This window comes from Macrotis lagotis, chromosome 7 (genome assembly GCF_037893015.1).
Source record: "Macrotis lagotis isolate mMagLag1 chromosome 7, bilby.v1.9.chrom.fasta, whole genome shotgun sequence".
Taxonomy (NCBI): Eukaryota; Metazoa; Chordata; class Mammalia; order Peramelemorphia; family Peramelidae; genus Macrotis; species Macrotis lagotis.
In genome coordinates, this window is record NC_133664.1 from 181,654,004 (window position 1) to 181,667,929 (window position 13,926).

Here is a 13,926-nt window from a genome sequence, read left to right on the forward strand (position 1 = left end):
GATGAAACTATTCTGGCTTACTGTTTTCTTTTCTAGATATTATTAGCTATTCCTTTAATAATATATTATAGATTTTGGCATAGTCTTTGCTGTAGAGAAACTGTATAGGTTGTATAGAAACTCCATTCCACACTTGTCCTTCTCTAGTCCTGTGGTAGCTTTCTTGTTTTCCATCAGGTTTGAGAGATCACTTTTTCAGCAGTCACACCCACTAGTTCTTTAAATAGCTTAAGATATAGTTCATGACTTGAGCTCCTTGTAAGCAGTATATGGTAAAGAGTACTTAAGATCTTCGTTTCTCAGTTGGTGAAATAGTTTGTGATTCCTCAAGCTCACACAACTAAGAAATCTTTATTACTTTCTTTCCAAAACATTATACTAGATCTCAAACCTATTAAGCAACATATGCCAATTATACCAGGATCAGTTTTTTTTTATACATTTATTTTAAAATATTTATTGAACAGTACTCTGGTGGGTATGGGACATTTAGAGACGAGTAAGAAATGATTTCTTTTCTGAAGGAAATTGTAACTTGGTAGGGGCAAAAAAGAGGCAGTACGACAGAGAACAGAGGGCTAGCCTTGGAATCAGGAAGACAGTTTTGAAACCAGTCTCTGACACTTTACAAACTATGTGAATCTGGACAATTCAGTGACCCAGGAAACTCTAATACAGTATAGTCTGTGTTTGAGTATATACATACTTAACTCTCCCTATGACTCCAAGAAACTGTAGCATGTGCAGAGGCCCCACCCAAGTAAACCATCTCAGCAGGCAGGTTAAACCAAAATGAGGATAATCTACAGGCTTCAACCCAAAGGGTTTTATTTTGGGACAAATGGATTCTTTCAAGCACTATTTTATCTTCCTGTTCTAGGATATTAGAGCAGTTTTCCATGATAGTTTCCTGCATGATATTTTCCAGGCTCTTTTTCTGATTTATGACTTTCACTAGATCATAAATTATCTCTCCTGGATTTATTTTCCAAGTTGGTGATTTTTCCTAAGAGGTACTTTACATTTTATTCTATTATTTTTCAGCCTTTTTGTTTTGTTTGATGAGGCTCATAAAATCATTAGCTTCCTTTTACCCAATTCTAATTTTGGGGATTTTGTTTTCTTCAGTTAGCTTACTTCCAGTTGATTTCTTTTTCCATTTGGTCAATTTTACTTTTAAAGTTATTGCTTTCTTCAGTCAATTTTTCATAATTTTCCTGCATGACTTTCATTCTTTTTTCTTCATTTTTCTCTTCTTTCTTTCTTCTTTGGTTTTTTGAAATCCTTTTTGAGTTCTTCCAAGAGGTCTTTTTGGTTTTGACACCAATTCAAAAGATGCTTTACTGGGAGACATTTTGTCACTGCTTTCCTCTTTTGAGACGGTGTTTTTATAGTCCCTATAGAATAAGAATAATAGCTTTTTTATGCTTAGTGCTTTTTTTTTATTGTTTTGTGCATTTTGATAGTTGAACTCTGCTCCTGTAGCAAAGGGAGCACCATTCCAAGCTTTTTGTGCTGGGGCAGGGGGTGTGGTCCCTGGTTTACCACTTACCACTGGCATTTCAGATGCTGACAGTTTCTTCTTTTCATTGGGGTAGTCCAACCTAGTCCCACCTGTAGTACCAGCACTCTAAGCTGATGTTGGGAACCTCTAAACTGCACTGTAGCTAAGAGCTTCCCCTTGGCTTTCTAACTCTCCTGTCTATGCTGGCTATAAATCCTCTTTTATCCTTGTGAGAAAGACCTTTATTGAAGTTCTCCACAATGTCTTGAGTTGAGAACTTGTTTCACTCCTTTTTCTTTATGGATTCTGTTGCTTTAGGGTCTATTTAGAGGCTTTATATAATGTTGTTTTGGAAGAAGCTCCAGGAGCTTCCTAGCTTCCTACCACTATTTTGGCTCCATCTCTGGACATCTCTGTAGTTACATATGTAATGAATGGTGTTGTTCATCCTTCATTTTTGAAAGGATCACTGATATAACAGAGTGTGAATTGGATTTAAGTGAGGCAGAGCTGCACAAAGTCATCAGCTTCACTTTCTCTTCTAGAGACATTGAAGTCTGCAGCAAGACAGAAGCCAAGATGGTTGACAATGACCTGCGATGCAAGAGATGACCTTGGCATTTTTGATGTCTGACTAACCTCTTAGCTCTCCACCTTCTTGGCCATTGGACCAAATTGTTCTCATTCATTCATTCTTCTGGAGAAGTCTTTGCATGCTTGGGGGAGATATAACCATAGGGTTAAGGCTTGTAGATTACCTTCAGTTTAGTTTAACTTGCCTGATGAGATGGTTTTATTTGGGTGTGGCCTCTGCACATGTTACCCTTCTTGGAACCATAAGGGAGAGTTAACTATGTAAATCCTTACATACCTAGACTGTACCACAAGTGTTTTCCTATGCATGTAAGATATATACATCAACATAGCTATTGTACAAACATATATATATATATTTATATATAAACCTATACATACATACATACATACATGTATGAGGTAAACAGAAAATCATGGGCATCATTCTGCAGTTCAGGAAAGCAATTCCATCAGAATTGAATAAAAAAAACTGCTGACTGCATTTGTTGTAAATCTTGATTTTATATCTGTCTACATCAAAACCAAACTTGATGCTTAGACTTAGCCAAAGCTCTTCTAAGATCATACTTGAAATATTTAGTTTCAGATCATCAAAGATCTCCACATATTTGCCAGGAAAATATCTTACACATCTGCAGATGGGGGGGAAATATTATACTGAAAATTGATACTTTTTCTTAGTACCCCAGAGATTTTTTTTTAAAAAATGAAGTGAGGGGGACTAATATTTGGGACTGGCAGCATATGACTTTTATCTGAAGTTAAATTTCAAACTAGTTCAGATTATGTGAACCCATATATATGTCCAGATTAAGATAATCTTTTTTTTTTTTTAGGTTTTTGCAAGGCAAATAGGGATAAGTGGCTTGCCCAAGGCCACACAGCTAGGTAATTATTAAGTGTCTGAGACCGGATTTGAACCCAGGTACTCCTGACTCCAAGGCCGGTGCTAGAGAATCATTTTGAAGAGAATTTGGATTTGAAAGAAATGTGTCCTTTCTTCTGAATTGGGACATCTTTCTCCTTGATGATTATGACTACAAGTCCTTTCAATTAATGCCAAATATCTGTTATGTATCTGGCTCTGTGTTAGGCACTGATGATAAAAAAAAATCTGTGAGCTTCTGCTTCAGGATATACACTCTTTGCTGATTTTTTTTTCCCATTCAGATAATTTTTTTTTAAGTTTTGAAATTTTAAAACTCATTTTGATTCCCTCCCCCCACCTCTTTCTTTACTGGAATTATTTTTCTTCCCAGTCCAGGATTTAATGTTTTTGTTTCCCATTGGTATTCTCTCAGTTGACTAGTCCAGATGGTCCTTTTGATTTTCATTGTATTATTGCTTATAGCAGTATTTTAAAGTCTTGGAATTATATGCTATTAACTGCATTTACAGCTGTCTTGTTGATTTCATTGGTATTAAAGGTTTTATTCTAAACTAATTGTCTATTTGCTTTTTAGTTTTTGCAGGGAATAAGGGAACTGAGTGCTCACTTGTCCTAAGTTCTACAATTTTTATGTGTTTAAAATGGAACCTGAACACTGGACTTCCTGACTCCAAGGCCAATGATCTATCCAGTACACTACCTTACCCCTCAAGATATGGCATATCAACTATATATTATTTGTTTGCATTGCACTATTACTTTGCTGAGTACAATTTTAAACTAAAATTTCAACAAAAAGGGGATTAAATTTTTAGAAATGTGTAGAGAACTTTTAATATTAGGATTAGTTTCTGAGCATAAAAACAAAGATGCTATAAAAATATTGAAAAGTATTATAAAGAATTTTGGAAAATATAAGATTATTAATAGGCATCTTTTCCATTTCCCATCAGTTACTGTATATCTCCATGTATAAGATGCACCTTAATTTTGGGGCCTGAAATTTGAAAAAAAGTATTACATAAAATTCTTGATTTTATGATATTCATATTTTATGATATTCATCATAAAATTCATACAACTCCTCATCATTGTCAAAACTCCTTTCCATTAGCTCATCTTCATTTGTGTTATCACTGTCTTAGGAGAAGCTCTGAATGCTCCACAAGCACTCCTTGGGCAAGTCTGATGTGTGGACACATGCTTAGTCCATTCTGTTTCATAAACCTGAAGCACCACTTGTGTCCTCCTTTGAAATCAGTCACTTCTTTTGCCTCAGCAATTTTTCTTGCCTCATGCTGAACCATCTTTATGGACACAGGAATTCCATTGGCCCTTTGCCCTTCAGTCCATCTCTTCAATTCCCTCTCTAACTCAGGGCTTTTGGCTGACTTACCTCTCCTGGCCTTCTTCTGCTGGGGAATTTTCAGTAGGGTTTCTTCTTCCCATAGTCAGTCTCAGATTGTTTTCTCAGTTGGAGGAGGACAAATTGGCATTCGGCAGCATGGTATCCATTCACTTTTTTTTTGTTTTTTGTTTTGTTTTTTTAGATTTTTGCAAGGCAAATGGAGTTAAGTGGCTTGCCCAAGGCCACACAGCTAGGTAATTATTAAGTGTCTGAGACCGGATTTGAACCCAGGTACTCCTGACTCCAAGGCCGGTGCTTTATCCACTACGCCACCTAGCTGCCCCTAAACTGGATCACTTTTAACTTGAATTCAGCACTGTACAAAAATCTTTTTTGAGCCAGTAACAAATGTGAAACAATGAGCACAAAAGCAATAAGTGCAAAAAAGTGGGAAATGCAAGTAAAAAAAAAATCTACAACTACTGTATAAGATGCTCCCAGTTTTTAGACCCCAAATTTTTCAAAAAAGAGATGAGTCTTATGGGGAAACCCGGTACATTGTATGAGTGGGCAAATGTTTACCATATTAAGGAAGCTGATAGTACCCCTAGCTGGTGTAAGAGGGACTCCTTTAATATATATATATATATATATATATATATATATATATATATATGTATATATATTTTATTTTCTCCCCAATTACATGTTAAAACAATTTTTAATATTTTATAAAAGTTTTGAGTTCCAAGTTCTGTTCTTCCCTCCTCTCTCCTGTCTCCTCCCTGAGATGGTAAGCAATAAGATATAGGTTATACATGCATAATCATATACAGCTTCTCCATATTAGTCATTCTGAATAAGAAGACTCAAATAAAAAAAAAGAAAAATGAAAGAAGAAAGTGAAAAATAGTAGGCATTAGTTTGTATTCGAACAATATCAATTCTTTCTCTGAAGGTAGTTAGTATGCTTCAATATTAGTCCTTTGGGATTGTCTTGAATCATTTTTTAGCTGAAATAGTCAAGTCATCACAGTTCTTCATCAAACAATATTGCTATTACACTGTATAACGTTCTTCTGATTCTGTTCACTTCACTTTGCATCAGTTCTTGTAAGTCTTTCTAGGTTTTTCTGAAATCATCCGCCTTATCATATCTTATAGCACAATAATATTCCATTACAATCATATATCACAGTTTGTTTAGCCACTTCCCAATTGATGGGCATCTCTTTGATTTCTGATTCTTAGCTACCACAAAAAAAACCTGCTAAAATATTTTTACACAAGTAGGTCCTTTCCTCTACCCCCCCCTTTTAATGTCTTTGAGTTATAGATCTAGCTGCATTTTGGGCATAGTTACAAATAGCCCTCCAAAATGCTTGGATCAGTTCACAACTCCACCAACAGTGCATTAGTGTCTCAGTTTTCCAATATCCCCTCCACCTTCCATCATATTAGCCAATCTAATAAGGACTCACACATTTTTTAAAAAACTGGATTTGAATCCTTAGCATTTGGTTGAGGACATAGTAGGAGTTGACTGACTGACTAACATTTTGGAGTCTTTTTCCTGGAGAGTAGTCCTGGAGCAAATATAAAATGCTCTGTTTGACATTCAATGTCCTTCATAACTTAGCCCCTCCTATTTTTCCAGTCTTCCTACACCTTCCTCCATGACATATATTTTTCAATTCAGTGTCACTGACTGCCTGGCTGTCCCACAAACAAGATATTCTATTTCTCAGCTCTGAGAATTCCCTATGACTTTCTCCCAGATTAAGAACACTCTTCCTCCTCTGCTCTGACTACTGATGTCCCTGACTTCCTCCAAGTCCCCACTCAAATACCACCTTCTACAGAGAGCCTTCTCTAATTCCTCTTAATTCTAATGTCTTCCTTCTGTTAATTATTTCTAATTTATCATATATATATATGTATATATATATGCTGAGATGATTCCTTATTCTTTTTTTTTTTTTAGGTTTTTGCAAGGCAATGGGGTTAAGTGACTTGTCCAAGGCCACACAGCTAGGTAATTATTAAGTGTCTGAGGTCAGATGTGAACTTAGGTCCTCCTGACTCCAGGGCCAGTGCTCTATCCACTGCGCCTCCTAATGGCCCTCATGATGATTCTGTATTCTTTATCTCCTCTGAGGCCAGGTGTTGTTTAATCATATCTGACTCTTCTTCATGACCTTGTGGACTATATTTCAACAACATCATTCATAGAGTTTTTTTTTGGAGTGATTTGTCACTTCCTTCTCTAGAGGATTAAGGCAAACAGAAGTTAAATAACTTGCTAAGGGTCACACAACTAGTAGATGACTGAGACCAGATTTGAATTCCCTTTCCAGACAAGGATACTGAGGCAAAAAGGGTTAAGTGACTTGGCCAGGGTCATACAGTAAGTGTTTGAGTAGCCAGTAGTTTTTAGAATTGCCATCCTGGAATATACTCTCTCTTCATCTCTCCCTTCAAAAAAATCTTCTCTTTCTTCAGTGCATCTCTCAATTTTTCCCTGATTGATCCCCACACTTTCCAGCTGTGACTTCTTTTTATCTCAAAATTTCCTTTTTTGAGCAATTTATCTGAATCTCTTTCTATTTTAACATTATACTTATCTGTGTTCATGTTGGGCCTCCTTAATAGATTATAGGTTCCTTGAGGTCAAGAATGATATCATTTTTTCATCTTTGTATCTACATTAATGAGCACTGTGCCTTGCATGTGGTGGGTATTTAAACAATATTTGTTGTTTATTAAATGATGAAAAAATACTGAACATTATCAAGAACTACTAGTAAACTGATCTTAATAGGGCTATGTAAACTGGAATAGGACCAGAAATAGAGAATTGAATATGAACCCTTCCTTCTTTAAGAGAAGGGTGTGGAGACAGGAGAGCCCTAGATACAATCCTAACCTTAGTGATTGATAACTGCTACAGTATTTTATCTATTTAACTTCACAGTTGCAAACATTAAGAAGGAGAGAGGTGGGTGGGGAAAGAAAGTTTTGGAGCAGGTTGCTCCCAGATCTATATCTCCATATGATTTTACTAATCTAACTTTATTAGATTAAAAAATCCTTGAGGACAAGGTGTATCACTTGTTTATGTTTCAAAAGGTATCCAAGGTAGTATGCCATTTTCCCTGCAGGCAGGCATTCATTTAATTTGTTAGCTTAAGATATCTGTAATATGAATAAATTCAAGACACCAAGATGAATCATTAATTGATAATCTGCCAACATTGACATCTTGCAGTTGCTGCTGTTGCTATATCTTATTTCATGATTTTTAACTTAAAGTCATTTATTTATTTATTTAATTGATACTTATGAAGAAAAATAAATATTAGTATACAATCTGAAAAGGTCAAATTTTTCCCTAATAGGGCAGAGATATATCCCTGGTAGTTTGCAAATGCTTTTACAATAACACTATTATTAATCATACCCTGAATTCCAAATATCTTGCCTGGGCTATCCGCACTATTAATTCTCCCACTGTTTGGAGAACTGGTAGTTTTATTAAGGACAGTGAGAGAAGAATTTTGGCAGTGTCTACTAAATTAGGGATTGGTTCTTCTAATCCTCTGCATTCTAGGATTGGATACCAGATGTTGAAGGGAAAGAGAACTGAATGCCAAGGGTATATGCTCATCTTGGGTGAGAGAGAAGGAAGTCTATTGTATTGGGTACAGGAATAGTGGGGAGGGGGAGGAGAAGGCAGAAATAGTGAAAATAGAGTGACCAAGTTGTTTACCAGTTCATAAAGAGGCAGCAGGATGTAGTAAAAAGAGCATTTTGTCATCAGAAGAGCCCTAGTTTGAATATCAACTTCAATGCTTATGGACAAGTCATTTAATCTCTCTGATTCTCAGTTTACCCTATCTGTAAAATAGGGATTGTAAGCTTGTCCTACATACTTTGCAAGGTTATTGTACAGAAGGTGAAAATACAGTATAAGTATGAACTCCTCTCCCTTTTTTCTTTCTTTTTCTTTTTGGATCCAGATATGGACTTTCAGTAATATAAAGAATTCCTGGTGAGGAATTAGTGGAACTTCTAATGAGCAACTCTTCTGTAATTTGTAGTTTTAGAAAGTTGACTTGGAGGACCGAGAGGTTAAGTGATTTTTTTTATGGGAAAACCATTTAACTGCTGAAAGAGATCTGGAAAAGGAAGGAAGGAAGGAAGGAAGGAAGGAAGGAAGGAAGGAAGGAAGGAAGGGAGGGAGGGAGGGAGGGAGGAAAGTAGTAAAGGGGAGGAAAGGAGGAAGGGAGAAAAGAGGAGAGGGAAGAAAGAAAAATAAATAAATAAATAAATAAAGAAAGAAAGAAAGAAAGAAAGAAAAAGAAAGTCAGGAAGGAAGGAAGAAAATATCATCTGATTAGGGATGGAAGGAAGTACTTGGATGATATATGGAAAGAGGGATTCTCCAAACTTAATTGCAGAAAAGTTCTCCAGTCTACTTCTCAGGTGGATAAATCCCTTTGTCCATGTGACTACCAACTCTTGTGGCTTTCTATTGCTTCTAAGATAAAATGTAAACTCTGGTTAGTTTTTTAAGGCATACATGATGAGTCCCCAACCTATCCTTCCAGCTTTACTGTACATTACTTCCCCTCCTACACTCTGTCCTATTGCCAAATTGGCCTTCTTTCTGTTCCTCACACATGATCCTCCATTTCTGTTTCTGTCCCTAGCCTGGAATGTACTTTCCTTTTCTTCTGTTTCAAAGTCCTCTTTAAAAACTAGCTCAAACATTATCGTCTACTTGTTTTCCCTATGAAAATGTAAGTTTCTAGAGTGTAAGAATTGTTTCATTCTTTTATCTCCAGTGTCCACCTCAGTACCTGCAGGCACAAGTTAGACTCTGCAAATCCTGGTTGACTTTTTTTATGTTTTTTTTTCAAGGCAATGGTGTTAAGTGGCTTGCCCAAGGCCACACAGCTAGGTAATTATTAAGTGTCTGAGGCCGGATTTGAACTCAGGTACTCCTGACTCCAGGGCCGGTGCTCTATTCACTGAGCCACCTAACTGCCCCCCCCCCCCGTGGACTTTTAAAAAGAACCCCGATAAGGTTCGATTGACTGGAAAAGGTGAAAATTATTTTTTTGGGTGGGGTGGGATCTGAGTTTTTCCTAAGAAATGAAACAAAGGGGAAAAAGTAGACTTTGGCCCGCAAATGAGGAGGGAAGGGGGAGCCACAAAAGTCCTTTGTGGGCAGAAATAAAGTAGCCGCAGGTAAGAGGACACAGGTGACCCTACTTAGCTAGGTTCTTTTAGACGGTGTGGTTGCAGGGAGAGATAGCCATACACCTTTGGTATCACCTTGTCTAACGCTCTCACTTGTAGATAGGAAAACTGAAGGTTTGGTCAAAGCCACGCAGGTCCAAAATCTCTTTCCACTGCATCCCACGATATTGGGGTATGGAGAGCTTCCAAAACACGGTCCCTTTCCCTGTTGGCTATGTGTGTATGGGGAGGATTCGGAGGAACGTCGGGTCCCAGACTAAAACCTTTTTTCGGTACCAGTGCGTATCCCTCCCGGGTTGTCTTTGCCCAGATTTGACGGCATCTCTGACTTAGGAGGGGACTGGTTCGGACCAGGAGGAGGGGAAAAGGAGAGGGCGGGGGCCGGAGCTGGGCGTAGACTGGGGGTCGGGGGGAGGCTTCTCCCACGCCGTGGGCTCTGGCGCGGCCTCTTTTCCAGCTGGGAGGCAGCGGCAGAAGGACAGGGAGGCGCCAGAGCCAGGAGCCTGCAGCTGCCACTTTCTGCTTTCCCCAATCTCCCAGCCTCGGGAGTCCCCACGGATCTGCTCTCTCCTTGCTGCTCCCCACTCCAGGGGCTCTAGCTGTCCCTCCCTCTCTTGCGACATGCTCCTGCTCTTGGGGCTCTGTTTGGGGCTCCCGCTCTGCGTAGCGCGGCAGGACCCCCTGGCTCTGGCCGAAGAACTGGAAGAAGCGCTAAGGTGGGATGAACAAGTAAGTCTGAAGACTTTGGAGAGGGGTGGGGTGGGGCTGGGGCAGTGGAATGGGGAGCCGGGCTAGTTGGCCCTCTCATGATCAGGACAGTTTATTCCTCAGTCTGTTTAACTTGCCTACTTTCCCATTACACTCCTGTCTACCCGTCATCTCAGAAATCCGAGTTCCAGGTCCTAAGGCTTCTCCTTTTATCCCCAGGGATTCCCTTGTGAATTTGCTGTCTCTGTTGATCAGGTGCATTGAGCCTGGATCGCTCTTAACTTTTCCAGTCTCCCTTTCAAGCGAGGAACCTCCGCTCTTCCTTTCCACTTGCCATTTCAGTACACAACTCCAAGTTCTTCAGACTACTTGGCCCCACTCACCTGCTAGGGTTGTGGCAGGTTTTTAACCCCCAATTCTGATTTTGGAGTGGGAGAAGTTCCCCGTTATAATTTGGGATATTTGGGATGTGGCTTTTTATTTGCTTCATGGAGGATAGGTTCACTTGATTGCCCCCTTGCAGGGTGCTGGAAAGTGTCTCCCATCTGATACAAACTTGGGTAGCCTCAACTTTCTCATCTGAAAAGTGGGGAAACAAAATACCCATGCACAATGCTGTGAATAACTTTAAACTATATCAGATATAGTGACTAGAGTCTTGAAATAGGAGTGAAGAGACAAATTGGAGACCTGGATTTGAGTTTTGATTCTGCCATTAACTAGTTGGGTGATTTTGAGCAAGTTTCTTAAGCTCTCTTTTTAGTTTCTTCAGTCTTTCAAATGAGGCTAGAAGAGATGATTTCTATAGCCTTTCCAGCTTTACCAGTTCATTAATTGGAATAATAAGCATTTAGTCCCAATGCTTCTTAGTAATACTAAAAAGATACAATATAGACTAAATACTTAACAGATGACTTTGGGGTTGTTAAAATTATTTTTATTGGCATCTTTTATTTTGCAACACCTACATTTCCCAATGTAGCTCTCTCTTCCACAGAGCTATCACTTATAATAAAGAATTTAAAAAGAGGAACAAAAAAACCAATAAAACTCAAAACTTTCAGTCAAATTAATTAGCCCACCAAAAAAGTGTTATAGTATGTGTTTATAGTTTATAATATGTGTTCCACATACATGGTCTCCTACCTCTACAAAGACACCAGGGGTATTTTCTCATATCTGTGGGGTCAACCTTGGATATTATTTCAAAGATTTCAAAGAATTTCAAAGAAATCAAAGAATTTCAAAGAATTCAGTTTCTATTGCTTCGTGTTACTTTGACATTTACATTGCAGTCATTGCATATGTTACATTGCATCAATTCATATGTCATTCCTTTCTCCCCTGTAATCTTCATATTCATTATATCTTATTGTAAAATGTCATATTATACATATATCTCCTTGGAAGGAGAGATTAGCATTTATATAGTGACCTACCATGTGCCAAGTCTATCCTAAGCATTTTTTACAAATATTATGTTATTTGATTCTCACAATAACTCTACAAGGAAGATGCTATTATTCATTTCATTTTATAGTTGAGAAAACTGAGGCAAACAGAACTTAAGTGACTTGCCCAGGAGCATACAACTAGTGAGTGTCTGAGGCCAATTTGAATACAGGAGTTCCTGACTGCAGATCCAGTGTTCCATCCATTATATCACCAATTGCCTCCAGTTACATTTACATACCAAGTTTGTTTAACCATTCTCTGGCAAATGAACAGTCACTTAATTTTCAGTTCTTTGCTCCTACAAGAAGTTCTGCTATAAATATTTTCATGTACATGAGGAAATTCTTTTTTTTTCCCACAAACCTCATTGGTGGTGTTATGCCTAGCAATAGAATTTCTGGGTCAAAGAGTATGGACATTTAATCGCTTTCATTGCATAATTGTTTTCCAGAATGATTGGACTAGTTCACATCTCTGTCAACAGTGCACTAGTGTGCCTTTTTATAAACCCTCCCACACCAACTATTCTAATCTTTTGTTAAACACAGTATTTTACCATTTCTCTCAATATCTTAATTTTTTTTCCTCTCTGTAAAAAGGAAGCCTTCACAGGGTACTAATACTGGCTGCCTAGTGAAAATAATTTTTACAGTGATAAAATCTTCAATAATAATGAATGTGTGAGGGATATGAAAACTCTTTGAAAAGCATAAAGTGGAATGTGAATATAAATGTAAAATATTATATACTTTTGGATATTGAAATACATGATACCACCCTAAGTGTCATCAATAGTTATATTTTGGGAAAAATACATAGGTATCTGCTTCTTTTCCTGGCATTCCATAGTAGATATTGAAGAAAAAAACCCATGGGGGCATCATGATGGATGTTATTTTTGCTCAATGGATGTCCTTTTAATTTAAATTTATTTATTTATTATTTCAACTACATGCAAAGATAGTCTTCAACATTCATTTTTTTTGTAAGATTTTGAGTTCCACACTTTTCTCTCCCTGCCTTCTTTCCCCTCTCCCTTTCCCTTGACAGCAAGTAATCTGATATAGATTATACGGGTACAATCATGTAAAACATATTTTCATATTAGTCGTGAGAGAAGTCTTGTGAGAGAAGAATCATAACTAAAACCCTGAGAAAAAACATAAAAGAAATTTAAAAAGTGGAAATAGCATGCTTTGGTCTGCATTCAGACTCCATAGTTTGTTCTCTGGATGTGAATGGAATTTTCTTTCATGAGTCTTTTAGAATTGTCTTTGCTCATTGAACTTCTGAGAGGAGTTAAATCCATCACAGTTGATTATCAAACAATCTTGCTGTTAATCTATATAGTGTTCTCCTTGGTTCAGCTCTCTTCACTCAGTATCAGTTCATTCAAGTCTTTTAAGGATTTTCTGAAGTTCATCCAGTCATGATTTCTTACAGAACAATAGTACCTCATCACATTCATATACCACAATTTGTTTAGCCATTCCCCAATTGATGGACATCCCCTCAATTTTCAATTCTTTGCTACTACAGAAAGTTGCTATAAATATTTTTATTCATGTAGGTCTTTCCCCCTTTTATATGATTCTTTGGGATGTAGATCTAGTAGGGGTATTGTTGGATCAAAGTATATGCACAGTTTTATTGACCTTTGAGCATAGTTTCAAATTGCTCTCCAAAATGGTTGGATCAGTTCATAACTCCATCAACAATGTATTAATGTCTCAGTTTTCCTATATCCTCTTCAACACTGATCATTTTCTTTTTTGTCATATTAGCCAATTTGGTGTGAGGTGGTACCTCAGTGTTTTTTTAATTTGCATTTCTCTAATCAATAATGTTTTAGAGCATTTTTTCATTTGACTATTGATAGTTTTAATTTCTTTATCTGAAAACTGCCATTCATATCCTTTGATCATTTATCAATTGGGAAATGACTTATATTCTTACAGATTTGACTCTGTATATATTTTAGAAATAAGTCCTTCATCAGAAAAGTTAGCTGTAAAAATTGTTTTCCATCTTTCTGTATTCTTGGTTGCATTTATTTTATTTGTGCAAAAAAATTTAAATTAAATTAAATAAAAATTATCCAGTTTACATTTTATAATGTTCTCTTGTTTAATTATAAATTCATTCCCTTTCTATAGTGGA

At 37.2% G+C, this 13,926-nt stretch overlaps 1 protein-coding gene across 2 annotated transcripts in view; it reads left to right on the plus strand.

Moving 5' to 3' along the window:
- The first annotated feature begins 10,021 nt into the window (after positions 1 to 10,021).
- ITIH5 (inter-alpha-trypsin inhibitor heavy chain 5) overlaps positions 10,022 to 13,926 on the plus strand; it is a 90,325-nt gene continuing 86,420 nt past the window's right edge. The window contains exon 1 of one of the 2 annotated variants that reach the window (XM_074194175.1): positions 10,022 to 10,332. In XM_074194175.1, coding sequence (XP_074050276.1) covers positions 10,225 to 10,332 — 108 coding nt within the window. In that variant the 5' untranslated portion in view covers positions 10,022 to 10,224. The remainder of the gene's footprint in view (positions 10,333 to 13,926) is intronic. The other variant, XM_074194174.1, reaches the window with a different exon arrangement.